Source organism: Plectropomus leopardus, chromosome 13 (assembly GCF_008729295.1).
Source record: "Plectropomus leopardus isolate mb chromosome 13, YSFRI_Pleo_2.0, whole genome shotgun sequence".
NCBI classification, from domain to species: Eukaryota; Metazoa; Chordata; class Actinopteri; order Perciformes; family Serranidae; genus Plectropomus; species Plectropomus leopardus.
The window spans coordinates 9,556,023-9,574,374 of NC_056475.1; the positions used below are offsets into that span (position 1 = coordinate 9,556,023).

At 42.1% G+C, this 18,352-nt stretch overlaps 2 protein-coding genes across 3 annotated transcripts; both read left to right on the forward strand.

Annotated features, from left to right (window-relative positions):
* The first annotated feature begins 154 nt into the window (after positions 1-154).
* Positions 155-6,124, forward strand: LOC121952490 (G protein-activated inward rectifier potassium channel 3-like). 2 transcript variants are annotated; one of them, XM_042499210.1, is made up of 4 exons: positions 155-504; positions 2,236-2,458; positions 3,228-4,434; positions 5,742-6,124. In XM_042499210.1, exons 2-4 carry the CDS (start codon positions 2,279-2,281, stop codon positions 5,951-5,953), a joined length of 1,599 nt encoding a protein of 532 aa, XP_042355144.1. In that variant the 5' UTR covers positions 155-504; positions 2,236-2,278; the 3' UTR covers positions 5,954-6,124. The 2 variants fall into 2 exon arrangements, with proteins under 2 accessions (XP_042355144.1, XP_042355146.1); XM_042499212.1 differs by lacking the exon at positions 155-504 and having other exon boundaries at positions 2,182-2,458.
* An 890-nt stretch (positions 6,125-7,014) lies between these two features.
* On the forward strand, positions 7,015-18,116 carry pom121 (POM121 transmembrane nucleoporin). Its single transcript, XM_042499597.1, has 13 exons — positions 7,015-7,590; positions 9,654-9,863; positions 10,013-10,162; positions 11,202-11,282; positions 11,413-11,584; positions 11,674-11,762; positions 11,842-11,921; positions 13,504-13,625; positions 13,730-13,829; positions 14,152-14,421; positions 15,040-16,728; positions 17,424-17,522; positions 17,962-18,116. Exons 1-13 carry the CDS (start codon positions 7,019-7,021, stop codon positions 18,060-18,062), a joined length of 3,735 nt encoding a protein of 1,244 aa, XP_042355531.1. The 5' UTR covers positions 7,015-7,018; the 3' UTR covers positions 18,063-18,116.
* The last annotated feature ends 236 nt before the right edge of the window (positions 18,117-18,352 follow it).

Genomic DNA, 18,352 nt, shown 5'->3' on the forward strand with positions numbered 1-18,352 from the left:
GTTTCTCCCCTCTGGTCTGACTGGCCGCTCGGCGTATGCCGTTGGTGGGGATCCTCTCGCTGTCTGCTGCATTCAGTCCAAACTCCACACAACTTTTCCTGATGTTGATAGGGGCTTCTCTATCGTAGAAAAGTTGGGCTTCAGCAGGAGGATCCACGGAGTTGAAAAAAAAGCAAAATATAGGGAAAAAAAGTAGCAAGGATTTGAGGAGCTACAGACTGCTGCCTCTTTGGGGAAAGTGCTACCGGTATGTAACAAATGCATTATTACACATTATAATATTAATTTAATTGTCAGATTGTCTTTGGAGCTGCAGTGTTTTAGAGTTTCATCAGTATTTTCTCCATGAGTGATGCAGGGGGAGGAGACAAACAGCTGGACAGTCACACAGCAGCAGCAGCAGCAGCACCTCCTCACTTGCTCCTCGTCTCCTCCTTCATCAGATCAAACCTGATGATTCAAAGATGGAAATCAAGTTCTGGCAGCAGCTGTGTTCATCTTGAGGTATGTTTTACACAGGTATGCTTTTTATTTCTAATGTGTTGTTCTAATGTATTATTAAAACTTTTTTGTTTGAATTCTGTTGTTTAGGAGTTAAGCTTTCTGATCTTTTGACATATGAATCAGTGGAAGCTACTGCACCCCTTAAAGACCTCAGTTACTTAAGTTTACTTGATTATTATATTAATTGTTGATTCTCTATAATTTATTATTCATTTTGTGCATAACATTAGAAAATATAGGGAGAATACAGACGGTGCAAAGTTGTTTCTCTTTACTCGTAACTTTAAATATTTGCTTTATTAACAACCTGAGACTGTCAGTCAGTGTGCACTTTTAGGTCAGTCGAACATTTCCAATAGTTCTCAGTGATAAATTACGCATTTGGCTTTTTATTCAAGGGAATTCATGTTTGCCCTGTAGTTAGAACCAGATTAGCAATAATTATTATTTCTTTCCATGGAACTTAAGTTAGGAAAAAAGATAAGAAATTATGTACGAAAAAATAATTCTCAACTTTTTAATAATTCCACATCATTATTTTAAAGTGTTGCACATTTAAGTTTGATCATTATATCCACAGTAGTTATTCCTTTTGTTTTTATTCTATTTCTATTTATTTTATTAGATATGTAACCTTTAACTTTCCCAGTCATGCCGCCTTGCCTGAAGGTAAATTTTAGATCCTAGCTGCTATTGTTGCACAAGGGACAGTTATGAGTGTAACAAAGGTGTGTTTACTGTTTTCTGTCTATTTACCAGTTATATTTATGATAGTTTACAAGGACAGGTCTTCCTCAGTGTTTAGACATATGCATTTGCCCTCCAAATAAAAGTATGAACGTAGCATAAGACTTTTACTTTGACAAAGTTAAAGACATTTGCAGCATACATTGATGCAGAAAATGCAGACAATGGTGCAGAAAAATTAACTAAAATGCAAGAAATTAAATGACTGCCTCAAGATACCTGCACCCTCGCTAAAACTAGTCTAACACTCAGATTCAGATCAGACCTTTTAGTTTCCGTGCCTGTTTAATAAGATAGATTCCCGCAGTAAAATCCTGTCCATCTGATTGGCTCCTGTAAACAGCTGCATCACACAGCTGGATCACATGTGCATTGTGGATTAAGAAACTTGTTCAAATGTTGTGTGTCAGTGTTGTGACACAATAATCAGAGTTCTGCTGAAGAGACGAGTGAATTTACCACAGTTCACTTGGACACATCTGGACAATACTTTTCTCTAAGCCTTCGGGCAAATACAGTTGGTAATCTTTTCAAATCCATCATGTTCTTTGGTGTTTCTCCGATTAATTTTGAGGATTAGTGATAATCCCTACATGTGTAATAAATCGGAGAGGGGATAGAGACACCGATCAGCCCACTTCAGGCTGATGAAACCTCATGTTGTGCTGATAAGGAAGTAGTGAAACATTTGCTTTTGGCACGTCATCATACACCATCACAGCTCGGGCTGATCAGCAGACGCATCTAGAGGGCTCGCAGGATTTTTTTTTTCTTGAAAGAGAAGCAGCATTTATATAAAACGTTGAGAAAATGTAATATAGCCCTAAGTCATGTTGCATTGAATAACTGTCTCAAAACCTCTTAAGTTCTGTCACCAGATATTCGAACATATTTCTGCATTAACATGAGTTTTTGTTGCCTCGTAAACTCTGTTGAAAACTGACATATATAACGTAATTGGATGTAATTTTGTGACCCAAACAGAAGCAGAACCTAAAAAGAAATCAACATTGCAAGGACCTCAGCAATGATCTCCACTGTTACGTTACAAAACGTTCAGTGCAACAGTCAGATCAGGGGCCCCGTCAGGATCGAGCCTCGCAGGAACTCCATTCCCCCAACGCAGAATCGACCTGCTAAATATCTGCTGGCGTACCTGCCTCGACCACAGTCTGAATCAATCCGATACACTCCTTACACTTATAAGGTACAGTTTCCTATATTATATGATATGATGTGCACAGAAATGTGTTTTCCTTTTTCTTATTTTACCTGCATGTTTGGGCATCACTCTGCAGACAGATGTGTGCAGAGTTTGAGAAGACTGATTTGACAGCGATCTGCTGAAGAGGAAATGTTTCTTTGTTTGCATTTTTCAGCCTGGACCGTGTTTTCTTTGTGTCCAAGTGACTGATGTGAACAATAATTTTCTGTAATTGGTCCAGTACTAGGAGAGAGCGTTTAAGATCAAACAAAGCTACACTGTCTGTACTCTGACAACACACTGCCCTCTCACTTGTGTTACCACCATTGTCCTCCTGCAACATTTCATATCTTCAGAGATTTCAAATTGAGACTTCTCCTTGAGAAACACTTAAACATAATCATAAACAGGTAACATGAAACTTTATACATAAATAATAACAATCAAAGCCTGGCTGTGGCAAAAACAAGCAGGGTAAAAGAGTAACTAATTGGTGAATTCAAACCTTTTTGGAACATCATTGACACAATGGTCGTCATCAGTCCCTGCCTTTGGGACAGACTGTGTACCGACTTCTGTTTATTAAGATTATGTATATTATTGACAGGACAGCTATGGATTGACAGGAAATGGGGGAAGACAAAGGGGAAATGACATGCAGCAAAGGGCCACAGGCCTCAACATATGGGGCACACACTCTACCGGGTGAGCTAGTTTGCTAGTGGTCGCCCCCACATGAATTTATTTAATGCATTGTTCTCCTTCCTGTAAGGTTATAACTAAATCCAGTGTTGGTGCCATGATGACCACAAAAAGAGGCTCTCTTATCCACAACTTGAACTATGCTAAGTGCTCGTCACTTCCACCATCTCAGGAGGGTTCTCCCTCCCAGAGTCCCTTCAGCCAGTCCTCTCACGCTCTGACTTTGGCTGAGCAGGAGCAACTGCACCAACAGCACGCTAACCAAGCCGCTCCTCTGGAACCAGCAGAAGTGACCTCGAAGCCTCAGCGTTCGCATCGCAACAGAGGCCTGAAGCGTTTCAGCTCCAGGTGGCAATCTAGAGGCTCCACCAGCAGCAGCAACGTTCCCATGTCTGCAATAGAGAAGCTGAATGGTGCAAAGAGTCACAGGAAGCGCTGTAAGCTGCTCGGGGACGACCACTCGTTGCATGTTTCTGCCAGCAATCAGCGGCAGCGTTACGTCACCAAGGATGGCAAGTGCAGGGTCAATCTGGGTCCTATTGCAGACAAGAGTCGCTTTATCTCAGATATTTTCACCACGCTAGTGGACCTCAAGTATCGCTGGTTCCTTCTCGTCTTCACTATGTGCTACATTCTCACATGGGTGGCCTTTGGTGGAATCTACCTCTTCGGTGCCTGGTTGCGTGACGACATTGCACATGTTCATGACCCACAGTGGAAGGCATGTTTCCAAAATGTAGACAGTTTCCTTTCAGCCCTGCTGCTGTCATTAGAAAGCCAGAGGACAATTGGGTACGGCTCCAGGATGGTGACGGCCAACTGCCCCGAGGGTACGGTTCTCCTCATGGTCCAGTCCATCCTTGGCTCCATTATCGATGCTCTCATGGTGGGCTGCATGTTTGTGAAAATCTCCCGGCCACAGCAGAGAGCCCAGACGCTGATCTTTAGCAAGCACTGTGTCATATGTGAGCGTGACGAGAAGCTGTGCATGCTCTTCCGCATTGGTGACCTGAGAGCGAGCCACATGGTGGACGCCAAGATCCGGGCCAAGCTGATCAAGTCCAGGCAGACCAAGGAGGGCGAGTTCATTCCCCTGGAGCAGTCGGAGATCAATCTGGGCTACGACACCGGTGGAGACAGGCTGCTCCTGGTGGAACCACAGACCATCACCCACATCATCAATGAAAGCAGCCCTTTCTGGGAGGTGGGGTCAGAGCGGTTGAAGAGGGAGACCTTCGAGATCATTGTCATCCTGGAGGGCATCGTGGAAGCATCAGGTTTGTAAAAATTAAAGAAGAGTTGTCAAACAGTTAAAGGAACAGTGTGTAAGATTTAGAGGGATTTAGTGGCTTGTAGAAGTGAGGATTGCAGATTGCAAGCAGCTGAAACTTCTCCCGGTTAGAATTCCTTCTGTGTTCGACTGTTCGTGATACCGGAGCTTTATACTGGGAGCAAAGTTCTCCGTGGCAGTCTCTTCCCCTCCAAAACAAATGGATATTTTGATTTAAACTGGTATAAACACCGAAAAAAGCCGTTTCACGTTACAAATCAGTTTTCGCTAGCTCAGGAACTGCTAATGTGTGCTCACCATTTTTCTCTGATATATTATGATTCAGATGTTAAGGAGGTTTTTACTGGGAGCTGAATTATACACAAAGGTCTCTTCCTTTCCAAAACTATGCTGGAGGATTAGGGCTATGTTAAAGAAATAAAAAATCTTCGATTTTTAGAAAAAGGTCATATTATTACTTGAATAAAGTCATAGTTACTAATTAAGTCACAGAGTAAGATCGGAAAATTGGGTAATATGGTATAACAAGTATGAATAAATGATCAGAAGTGACCCGTCTCAATCTGTGGTGTTATTTGTCATAAAATTACAAGTTTAATCTCATAATATTGCAACTTTTTGTTAAAAAATTTACGAGTTGAATGTTGTAGTATTACAACTAAATTTACACATTTTTTCTTGTAATATCGACTTTTTTTTCTTGAAATTGCATCTTTATTCTCGTAAAATTATGACTTTATTCTCAAAATCTAAGGATTTGTTTTTTTGCTTTAACATGGCCCAAGTATGTCATACAAATTATATGAACCAGATGATTTCTTTGGACAAGGATCCTCTTCCTGTGCAGATATAAACACATCCTTCAAAGGTTACAAAAACAAAATAATTCTTATATTCAAGTGAATATACACTAAAGAAAACATACTTATTATATTATTTAACTTCTGTCAATATATTCTCCTAAATTCTACACACTGGACCTTTAAATGGTACAAAGTGGGAGGTTTAGTTGGATGGAAAGACCACGGCCTGCAACTTAATCTTCAGGATGTCGTATCTTCACTGACTCTCTCTGATCGTTTATTATATGATTCATCACCAAATACACAACACAGCTGATGTGCTTCAAATATCTTTGTTTCTGCCTGACCTGATGTTAACGGCTAGCAATGAAAATTAAACAATGTGTTTGAAACTTATATGCATAATCGTGGACATAGGCAATTTCAAATGTTATCACTCCTCCCAATAAAATGACATTACCTGATCCTCTCATCCTTTGTTGTGTTGCAGGTATGACATGCCAGGCGAGGACCTCCTACACACAGGACGAGGTCCTCTGGGGCCACCGATTTGAGTCGTGCATTTCCCTGGAGAAAGGGGCGTTTCGTGTGGACTACAGTGCATTTGACAAAATCTTTGAAGTCCAAATGTCTCTACTCAGTGCAAAAGACAGGAGCACAGCAAGAGAAGAAGAAGATTTGTTTTACACAAATGTTGGCTGAATAAGCAGTTTTTGTCTGCATATAATGAGTGACTTTAATCAGTAAGATAAATTATCATATGTCATGAATATTTATCTCAGGGCAACCATCGTTTCTGTTGTTCTGTCTTGTGTAGTATTACAATTTGGAATGTTTTATGTTGTGTTTAAACAATATTTTAAAAATAAACACCCTGCTGAACCCAGCAGTCTGCGGTCATTTCTATGCATTTGAAAAAGTAGTGCTCCAAAATAAGCTCCACTCAAAGATCCACTTACTCACTGAATTTTCTTGAACTTTCAACACGACATGTTCAACTCTGCAGTCTTTATTCAGTGAATGGACTCATTTGACATCATTAAACCTAAGGATAAAACTGCAGTTATGATACAATCAACAAATTATATACTCCTTATGAAGTAGACTGGTCCATGTCAGTGTATTTTCATTTGAATGAAAATACACGTAAGCAGATTTGTATTGTTGTAGCTGGTTGTAGTGTTTTTTGCTTATTTATCACATTTTATAAAATAATTAGCTAAAGCATCACAAATCAATCGTAAATGTCATAGAGTGGAAAGTGACTTGGTACATTTACTCAGCTACTGTTCTATTTGAGGTGTTTGCTGATCTACTGTTCCTTAAATCTCTCAACACCTAAGCTGAATATGTATCATTTCTTTTTTGCTGTTCAGCAAAGAATTGTAACGTGTGCATTTTCATGATGGGGATGTGCGACTGATGGATGAATGTATTTGTTGATGTTTTTATTGCTGTATTCTACTGTGTATGTATTGTTGTTGTTGTTTGTATTGATTTATACTTCAGACACTGAAGCCCAAGGCACATTTCCCTCAGGTACAATAAGGTCTACGGTGCGTTGTGGTAATTGTAGTTTACATTAATGGATAAAAATGCACCTCACAAATACCATACTGATCTTCAAAATGCTAAAATATAAAACTGTTTTAATGCAGCGCCTCAGTGTGAACTCCGGCCCTTTAGGTGGCGCTGATGCACCAAACAGTGGAAAGCACTAAAATCCAGAGAAGAAGAAGTAGCGTGAGAAGTGCAGCATGATGGGATATGAGAGTCCTCCGGCGGCGCGCTGCCGCCATGTCACCGAGAGAGAAACATTTAGCGATTCTCTCTGCTTTAGGCCTAGTTAGTCTTGCTCTTTATTATATTCCTACTTTTCTTTACGCGACTTTAATTCTTGCAGTGTGTTGTATTGTGTGCTACTATCACAGCGGAGAACCGCTTCCCGCCAGGTTAGGCCTGAATCCTCGGGCTGGGCTGACGGTCCCAGCCGTTCTTCGGCGCTGGTTGTGGGGTTGGGGGGTGACCGGCGTGTCGGCAGCCGCACGGGGGAGAACCAAGAGCGGCAGAAACAAAACCGAGCTCCGGGAGGCAGAGGGACACTTCAGAGACAGACACGCTGAAACTGGGATTTATCGGAGGGAAACATTGTCAAGTGACTCATTTCTTTTCAGCCCCCGGGATTTCCTCATGGGGAGTTACATCGGGAAACCCGAAAGTCCGACCGCCGACCTCGGGAGGCCGAGAGCGGGGAGAAACCCCCGAGAACAACTGCGGGAGAAACTGTCCAGACCCAACCATGCTGTCTACACCCCCAACAGGAGGCTGTCATTCACCGGGTGCGTTCAAAACCAAACACGCTACTTCAGCATAAGCTCCGGTCTGTTAGGAGGCGGAGAAGATAAAGTTCAATTTCTTGGCGGGTTTTTAACGTTAATTATTGACGCCGAAACCGTTGGCTGCGTTATTAACGGCAACACTCAAATCAGAAAAACTGTATTTAGTCCTACATCTTTATGAATAGCGATGGAAAAAAAAAAAAAAAAAAAAAAAAAAAAGGCGATATTGTGAAGTTGTGAACTACTAAAATGAGTGGAAAAATGGCTTACCCCTTTGAAATCTGAGCAAAAAATTATCTCTAAAACATGAGAATACACAATGAGCAATCAAATAGAAAGGACACAACATTTAGCAACAAATTCGCAAAAAGTGCGATAAAGTTACTTGGAAAAAAATAAGAAAATGAGTGGGAAAGAAATGTTTTGTGATATATTGTGCATGGCGATAACATAGATTGCAATTTGACTCTTTGAATTGGCACAAGCAATTTAAAAGGAAATGGTCAAAAAATTCAGAATAAGGAAATGACCTCAAGAAAGTGCCTAAAAAATAAATAATTAATAATAATAATAATTTTAAAAATATAATTCAGAGAAGTATAAATATAGTTTTATGGACATTTTTAAAAATAGTAATAATCAATAATTCATCCCAGATAATTTTCACATAATTTCCTTGTCACCTATTGTGAACCTACCACCTTTTGCGGTACATAAGTTGCTCATAATGTTTTTTCCGTTTTTGAAAGAAATCAAACCAATTTTCTTAGAGGTTAAATTATTGTGAAAGGTGTCTGAATGCAGCAGGCAAAAAAAAAAGATTTTAATTCAGGTGTTAAGGGGTTAATTACATTTTCCAACTGCAAAATTTTGTCCCCAAAGCAAAACTCTGCCAAAATTTGTTTCATCTAAAATTTTCACTCTGTTCATCTCAGTTCAGTCACTTTTACGGCAGCAAAATGTATCTAGTAGATTTAAGAAGCTCTTGATTTTATTATTCTTGTAGGCTACTAAAAGTTTAAAATATATATCAAAAATAAAAATATACATAATAAAAAAACAGAATGTGGTAATATATCCGTACAATGTTGCCATACAAAGCTGTGCTGTATTAAATCGTTCCCTATTATATCAACATTAGTGAGTGATCTGTACTTTTTATTTCCCAGACTGCCAGCAACACCTACAGAAAAAGTACATGAACTTGTTTTCCTGGATCTAAAGATCCCATAATTTTCCAATATAAGTGTGCCTGGCCTGCCAACAAGTCAGCGCATGTTACATATGGATTAACATGTTTACATGTGTTTTAAAAGTACAGATTTAATCACACTAACACAATAATTTTACTTTTTCTGTCATCATGTAAAGGCAATAAGTGTTGGATTTCTCCTGAAGTCAGCTCGTGGCTTAATGGTATAATGGTCCTCTGAGGCTACTGTTGGTGGAGAAAAATGCCATGGATTTATACAAACATGCACAGCAGTTTCAACATATTGTACAAATGCCCTCTACAAGTTATTGTATGATTTGGTCTTTTAACCTCTACTCAACGCTTCAGGGGAAAATCTAAATGTTTTTTAAATTTGTTTTCTAGCTGCAGATTGTAGTTTCAAAGGAATTTTCTGTGATCTCAAAGATGTCCCCTGTCTGCCCAAAGTGATGAAATGTTTACCGAGGGCAAAGCCAGCATTTAAATCTGATATTTCCACGCTGGCCTGACACGGAGAGTGTAGTGGAGAGGAGTATAGTGGACAGTGCAATGTGTGGAAAATAAATATTGAGTTTGAATGATGTTTTCAGCCAAGCCAAACATTTTTATCATTCCTGGCATACAGTAGACATCTTTGTGATCACAAAAATAAGTTTGGACTTTTCCCCAAAGGGCCTCATAGGGAAGACTGTGACTAAATGACGGAGTAATAAACGGACAGCTGAAGTCACAAACGAGACTCTGTATGATGTGTTATATAAAAAAGTGAATACATCTTTGCTGTATGTTTGTTATTTGATGCAGGTAAGATGTGTCAACTCTAGCATCATATTGTTTTTCTACCACCCAGGGAGCCGCTGGGCACAGTGGGCAGGTTCACCATCACTCCCCAGCGTCACTACCCCCTGCAGCAGCCGGGTGTCTCATCAGTGGGAGTATTACCTCCTGTCAAGTGGGATGGCTTCAGGAAGAAAAATATCCTCAGCCCTCGTAACTCACCGGCTGTCCTCAGCCCCGTCACTGTGAAGATCGCTAGGCCGGACCACCACAGCTCCCCCAGGTCTCTATTTAAACACATATTCCACATATTGTCTTTAAGCTACTATTAAAAATGTTAAATATGTGTTGACACCCGATTTGTGGGTTGAGCTCTGCTATTTGAATGTTAACATCTGCCAGAGCTTCATTGTTAACTGTTTTTGTTTTTAGTTTCGACCATCTGAGCTGTGCAGGGCTCCCCAGGGCCCCTGTGGACCCCTGCTCCAGAGAGAGTGTCCTCAAGGTGTTGAAAGAAAGCCGCAAGAGAGAAGTGGAGGATGAGGACAGGAGCTTCACAACTGAGCAGAAAAGCAAAAGAAGGTACAAAGCTGAATATCAAGCAGAGTGCTTCACACACAGCGTGCTGGCTCTTAATGTAATGTTGCCGTCATGTTGGAACGAAGCCTCAGGCAACATTATCGTTACAGCACATATGTCTCAATGACCATTAATTTAACATGTAGATGAAACCAGGCATGTTAGAGATTATGTCTCTGGAAATGGTTTTAGATTTTTTTCATCTTTCCTATTGTAACTTAAATCAAGATTCAGACCTTTTTTTATACATTGGGTTAAATTGTGCAGGGAAGCATTGTGACCATATTCAAGAACTACGACGGCAGAAAAAAACCCGGCAAGACTGGTTTGGAACGGTTAGAGAGCTAAGAAAGCAGCAAGAACGTCTGTGGATATTAAAGAAACTTGTGGATGGATTCAAGCTTTTAGTTTGGGCAGATGAAAGTATACAAATGAAAACTGAGCCATTAATGAACTCCGGTCATATGAAAAGACTGGCGTCCAGTTGTTTGAGCTGGACAGAGCGTTCGGATCTCAATCAGATCTCAGTGCGGGCCCGTTATAATTCCAGGTGTAAATGTAATAAAAACTAATAACTAATAAAATGAAGTAAAATAATAACTAGATCTTGATAAGAGACTCATTATTCAGGTTTCCCACAGTCATGGAAAACCAGGAAGTTTCATGGAATTCATTTAAATCATTGATTGGAAAAGAATTTTGTAGTGTTATTAAATTATAACCCTAATTTACATTGATGTGTGACAACGATTTGTTTTTCCATCAGGTACGTTTCTTCAGTTTCACCCTGCTTTCCGGCTCTCCCGTCATAAATGCCGGCTAGCTGAAATTATGTTTGAATAGTTTGAATCCTATATGTTTGAAAATGCAGGGCAAATGGAAAAGGAAAAAAATGATTAGGATTAATCCTTGAAAAGTTTTGGAAAAGTTTTGAAATTTGGTCCATGAAAATGTGTGTGAACCCTGGATATAATGCAAGGTGTAAAGAGGGTCTTAGTCACTTCCAGTGTTATGCATGTTTGTAATTCTTTTATTTCCACAGGCGTAACGACAGCGGTGGAAGCGCACACTCTGCTTTCGAGCCTCTTTTGCCCAACGGCACACCATCACAGCTGGTCCCTAAGTGAGTTTAACTTTTCTGAAGTGACATCATTCTGTCTGTCTGTCTGTATTTAACGCTGTGAAGCCCATAACACCGTGTGATGTGTGGCTGTCTAAATGTGAGTGGAAATGCTTTTCCTTCCTTCCTCCAGGCCAGGAAGCCTGAAAAGAGGGATGGCCTCCCTGGCGGAGGACTCTATTATGAAGCGGTCTCGCACCTCCTCCATCAGCTCTGGCAGCGGGGTCCATGCCCCGAGAGGAACCCCGGGCTCCAGGAGAAACCCAATCCAGAGCTCCTACAGCTCCTCACTAGGCCTCAGCCAGGTAATACTTACCCACTGCACTACAGTGCTCATGAGCCTGCAAAGATAAAGCAGAGTTGTTAAGCTTTAACTCTTTGTTTACCATCACAGTGGAAAAAGCGGTCAGCACCTAGCTCCCCTCTGTCCAGCCCCGGATCATCCCGCTGTCAGACTCCAGAAGGAGCCTCCAAAAGACCCAGGTATGTCTCAGATGATTTACAGCCGTTCATCTACTTTTAGTCTCATACTGCAGTTTGTAACTTGTGGTTTCATCACCAGAGAGGACGAGGGACAGTCTCCCAGCTCAGCCTCCTCAGTGCGGTCAGACCAGACAGCCTCCGACAAGGCACCTGTGACTTGTAAGTCTTATTTATGTCCAGTGGCTGTCTTATGTAGTAAACAAAGGACTTTAGACACGAGGCAGATTATACAAGGCTTTATAATGTTGACAGGGCATTTTAATTAATGGTAAGAGTGCGTCTACTTTGCCCAAAGAAAAAGAGGATTACTTTAGTTGAACTGAAATGTGATTTCTTTCCTTCTAGACCAAGGACTTTTTTTCAAATTTTCCAAACACGAGCTAATCTGTATGAGACTCCTCTGCTCTTAACCTGATTAAGTGCAGTGTTTCTGTGTTAAGCCGTTGACATAAGATGCACGTCAAACAGTGTGTTACATAAATGGACAGTTGGATGTGTAAGCTGTTGGTCTCACTTTGTCTGCTATGAGTTTAACGTTGTGATGCATTGGTCTGACTAATAATAATTCAGATACATCAACTTGGCGTGCACAGGTGGTCTCCTTTAAAAAAAAAAATGCAACTTGGAACTCATTCGAATATCTAAAAAAAAAAGTTACTGGCAAGATTTGAACCACGGACAGTGTAGTTCACAGTCAGCGCATTGATCTCTCAGCGATTGGGTGCCTTTAGAATTATTTTTATAAAAGGCAACTTGAGGACAGGGTTGTCGTGGCTCTGCAAGTCCACAGTGACTGAATGTAGTTGACAGCAGAATAATAGAATTTGAAGACACAGAAAAGAAGCTACTTCACGCCTGGGGATACTCAGTTCCCATATTAAGGTCAGTATTGTTGCACAAACTGATCACAAAGCCACAGTGGAAAAATTCCACAGGTTAATGAGGTCTTGACACCACTCGTGTTACAGATTACATCAGACATTTTACAAGACAAGATCGATGTTGTTCAATATTTAGTAGAATGCTGTATGAAGTTACCGCCAATAGAAACCGAACATTTGCTGCTGCTGAAGCTTCACATTAGAAGCATTTAACTAGCAAAACACAAGTTGATTTTTATTTTGAAGTACTCGCAGAAAATGAGAAAATTAGCCCGAACGTTCATCAAAAATAGTGGTCATTTTGGGCAGTTGTTGATAGCAGATCAGTTTGAAATACTGCAACAAGAAGCAGGAGCCTCAGAGCTTTTAGATGCAGGTGACAGGCTGCACATGTCAAGCTTTTTAGCAATGTAACCCTCTTCTTTTCACGTGTTATTGTTATTAGGTTCCCATTAGCATTGAGTTTAAATCTGAAATACTGCCCAATAGATGCTTTTGCCTTTTGCTTTGACACTAAAGCCATCGTTTTGTCGGTCAACTCTACTTCCTCTCATGGCTTGATTAGTGAAATCTGACTGCTGCTACCCTGCACTGAGATTCTGCTGCTGCTGCTGCTGCATGGAGTAGGCACTTTCAGTTTTTATCGGACTACTACTGAATGATGGTAGGGGCAGTGGACAAGCAATGTAATTGTGTTATGCTTCAACACTGTGAAACACCAGTAATACCCACTACTGCAGAAAGCCTAATGCTGATTCAGTGCATCCATGGCAAAAACTGAGTTGGTTGAATAGAATTAGACTGTGGCTTTTATCTCTTACATGGATTTAATTAATGTCCATTATATGATGATGTTGCAGCCAAACTGACTCCAGTCCCCAAGGTCCCAGTCCCTACCTCAACAGACTCTACTGGTAGTGGTGGAAAGAGAAAACGGAAAATCCAGCTGGTGTCCAGCCACCGGGATGATCAAATCTCTCTGGTAATGGATGCTAAACTTTCAGATGTAAACCCATGTTGATATAGTCACGTCTTACAGGAACCCCAGGTTTCTCTGCTTAACTCTTGGTGCTTGTCGATTTGCAGCCCCCGCCTCCAGAGCTAGGCTACACTATAACTGTGAAAGACCTCGACGAAGAGAAAAAGGCTGCCATCAGCAAGATCCAGAAGGTCCTGGAGACGCCTGGTGAGTTGAAGCAGTCACAGTTAATTCTTCTTATTTTAACTGATACACTGTTTGGGCCGTGCTGCACTGTACAAACACTGGAATAGTGGCAGGCTGCTGCAGCCCACCGTAACTGAAAAATCAAAAGTCGAATTTCTTGAGTATTGCAGCTGTGTGATAGGCTTATTCTTCCAAATATTGATGTGGCATTACATCTTAGCTCATTCAGAGATGCTAAAATGCGTTCTGTTTTGGCTGTGGCATCAGGACCATTAGACCTGACCAGACTTTTGATGCTGCCATTCTGACCTCTGACCTTTCCCTTTGATGTGTCCTTGTTTAGCTCCAGAGCCAGAGAAGTCTGTCTCTCCCCCAGCCTCCACCTCCACCCAGCCTGCCTCCTCAACCAGCTCTACCACCACCACCCTGAGCAGCCTTCTGGCAGCTCCTCTGTCCACAGCCTCCAGCCCTGCCATCCCAGTCATCAATCTGGATCCCAGCCCCAGCAGCAGTGTTAGCAAAGCACCTGCAGCCTCCAACCCACTGCTGGAGGCACTGAAGATGAAGATCAGCTCCCCTGCTAGCTCCACATCTGCTGCCAACACAACTACAGGTACAATCACTGAACGTGAGATGCTCTCAGGGAAGCTCTGAACTCATTTTTGCCATATATACTCGAAGTTGGTACAAAGTTGTCTTGCAGGTGTGACTTTTTGTTAACATTTTTAATCTAGCATTTAAAAATACGCATATAATTCCTGTTTGTTGTTTTTCTAACCTAAAGATGAAGCCTGAAACCACAAAGTTTTTAAATAAATTGGTGTCTTAAGGATCCCAAACACAGAATAATTAAAAAAAAAAAAAAAAAGATAGAAGTGATTTCTATTTTTATGTGTTGCATATTTATTTGTTTATTTTATTTTTTTTATCATTTAGATTTTTAATGAGAAAATCAGAAACGAATTGAGACAAAAAAAAAAACAGACAGGTAAACTAACAGGTATTGACAGATTGACAATTGAAACAAAAAAAGCAGCTAATGTGCCAGGCATTAGTGAAACATGTCACTCACAAGTGTACTATACTGCATCATCAATGTTTTCACAGTCACATTGTGTCCTCCAGACATATATCCGCTCAAACTGTCCCATTGTTCCTTAACCAAGTCATTTTTTCCGGTTCTGTCTTCCCAACAATTATCAATAACATCTTGTTTGTTTTGTGTTTGAAGTGTCTGAATCGACCACGCCAGTACAACCCAGTGGCTTAACCCTGAAGGTTTCGACTCCAGCACCTACACCACAGCCCCCACCTGCCTCCCAGTCTCAGTCCTCCTCAGCTGGTGTGGAGCAGCCCTCTGCCTTTACTCAGGTGCTGACTCAGGTCTCCAAGGCATCCAGCAGCCCTCTGCCTGCAGCAGGAACAAGCCTGTTTGGATTGACGAGTCAGATCAGCACCCCCGCTGCTTCTTCAGCCTCTAAACCAGTCACTGCTACTGCAGTTGTCCCAGCCAGCAGCTCCGATTCAGTCAGTACCACCAACCCCCTGCTGGCGTCAGGGTTTAAGCCCATTTTTTCTGTCACCACCACCACCTCCTCTGCAACATCAGCCCCAGAGAGTAAACCTCCTGTCCAGAGTTTCAAGCCCATCTTTGGAGCAGCCACTACAGCTGCAGGCTTTGGACAGCCTCCACCCTACACCACCACTGACCCAGCTCCTACAGTTTCTTCAAGTAGTACATCCTCAATGTTTGGATCAACAAGCAGCACCACAGTTACCCCATCTGCTTTTCCTGGCTTGACCACCACTGGCACCACCTCCACCACAGAGCCTGCAGCTCAGCCAACTGTCAAATCACTCTTTGGAAACTGGTCAACACCAACCACAACAAGCACCAGCGCAGACACAGCGCAGGCCCCTAATACAGGGAGCACGTTTCAGTTTGGAGCTGCTACCACCACCACTGCAGTTGCCCCCGCTGCTGCTGCAACCACAACCTCCAGCAATAGCACCTTCGCGTTTGGTGCCACACAGCCGGACCCTCAAGCTGCCAACCAGAAGGTATTCGCCTTTGGACAGGCAGCACCCAGTCAGAACACAACCACTGCGTCATTTGGAGGCTTTGCCATGGCCAACACAGCTCCCACCACTGCTGCTGCCACCACCCAGTCCACTTTCACCTTTGGAAAGTCGTCATTTCAAGCACCGGCTGCGCAGACGACCTTTGGCTCCTCATCGGCACCATCAGCGCAATCAACCTTTGGTGCCTCAGCAGCACCAGCAACGCAGTCAACCTTTGGTGCCTCAGCGGCACCATCAGCGCAGTCGACATTTGGCACCACAGCGGCACCGGCAGCGCAGTCGGCATTTGGTAACACAGCGGCACCGACAGCGCAGTCAACATTTGGCACCACAGCAGCACCAACAGCGCAGTCAACATTTGGCACCACAGCGGCACCGTCAGTGCAGTCAACATTTGGCGCCTCAACGGCCCCACCAAAACCCTTCACCTTTGGAAACAGCGGAGGAGCATCATCCGCACCTGCCTCCAACCCTGCCCCAACCCCTTTCGCCTTCGGGTCAGCTGCTGCCACCACAACCACCACCTTTGGGACCCCAGCTAAACCAGCATTTGGAGCCAGCTCCGCTGGTTTCACTTTTGGTGGCACCACCGCTCCTTCAGCTGCACCAAGCTTTGGTGCAGCAACTCAGACTCAGAGCTCCTCCACAGCCACCTTCACGTTTGGCAGTGCTGCTCCTCAGCAGGCTCCCTCCGGCCCCGCGCAGTCAGCATCCAGTGGATTTAACTTTGGAGCTAGTATGCCATGCCCCCAGTTTGGAACACCAGTCGCCAATAATCCTGCACCACAGATGGGGAGCTTCAACTTTGGGGCTGCTGCTACTGACAAACCAGCTTTTGGTAAGAGTGAAGACTACTGCTTTGTTTTGCTTGTTTATAATTTAAACAGAGCTACAGAAAGATTTCTTTAGAGTCACAACCACATTTTTAGCTTCACGATTACTAAAACTTGATTTTGCCTGCAGAACAAATACTACGAGGCATCAGTGATCCCCATTTACTGCTCAGCTGCGTTACTGATCAACTGCTCTCTGATTTTCAGAGACAATATGTGATTAAAAAGTGCATGTGGAAATCTTTCTCGTGGTCTAATGCCAAATCTTGGTTTCACAGTTTGATTCAGAATCAATTCTGCAGTCAGTTTTTAGTCCATTTGATTATGAAACGTAACTGACAGTTCAGCAGATTTGTCTCTAAGTAAGTCACTGATGGAACAAAACATAATCAGATAAAGGTATGTGAGAATGAAGAACTTTTTTATTTGAAAATAAACCCAGCAATTATTTGGAAGCATTATACACTCTTGGTTCAATGTGAATAATGAAATGGTATGTACAACATATTCCTGAGTAAAATTTCCTCATTCAAAACTAAAAACTCTCCATACAAAATTAGAAAAAAGGGAATGGGGAGACTGGAAACCCACCCTCACTCACACTGCTGTAAAAGCACAGGTATCTGCCTGGTCAAGTTCAATCATTTAGCCTGAGTTTTGTTTTTTTGTTTAATCAAGTGATGATCTGCTTTCTCCGCAGGGACGTCGACCCCATCCTTCGGCCAAAGCGCCGCTGCAGGTCCAATTCCCTTTGGAAGTCCTGGAACTCCAGTCCAAGGCTTCAATGCTGTTCCTTTTGGTAGGTCATTGTTTGCAAAAAAGAGAGATAATTTAAATAAAAATGTATTTTTAATAAAATAAATAATAAGTAATATATATGATTAAATAAATTATATATATAACAGGATTGATCCTTTTGTGAGAACATTAGTTTTGTGATTGTGTGTAATATATTTCGATTAGAAATGCTGTTTTTTTTAAAGGCTATCAAGTAGCTCTGGTTATGTGGGCCAGTTTTTATTAAAGAAAAGTTTGGCTAAAAAAGTTGGTGACAAAGTCATCACTATGCGTCATGTCCTATAACTTTTTCACAATCAAAACTTTCTTATAGGTTTCAGGTAAATTGTTTCGAAAGTTTTAGTGTAGTCAGGTAAAAACATATCTATGTGAAAATGTTTGAAGTAGACAGAAATATCGGTGTTTAAAAATGACTCGCCTTATGTATTTTTGATCATCAGGGTCTCCAGCGACTCCCTCCTTCTCTATTGGAGCCGGATCAAAGCCATCCGGAGCACGTCAGAGGCTGCAGGCGAGGAGGCAACACAACAGGAAGAAGTAACCTGCTCCATGTGGCCGCTTTCAGAGGACTTTGGCTCTTGCTGCTGTTGCTGCTATGGTTTAATCTGGCTAACATTGCTCTGTTCTAAGCCCAATACCACCACCCTAAACCAGGCCGCCACCATGCCCTCTGCGTCCCTCCCCTCCTCCAGTGGGTTGTGCTGGCCCGAAACATTGTGTTTTCAGAGGAGTTAGAAAGAGCACACCAGCTTGCTGAGTAAACGCTGCCTGAATGTCTACATGACCCAGCGTGGGGATGTAGCAGTGAGGAAACAGAATCCATAACAATGT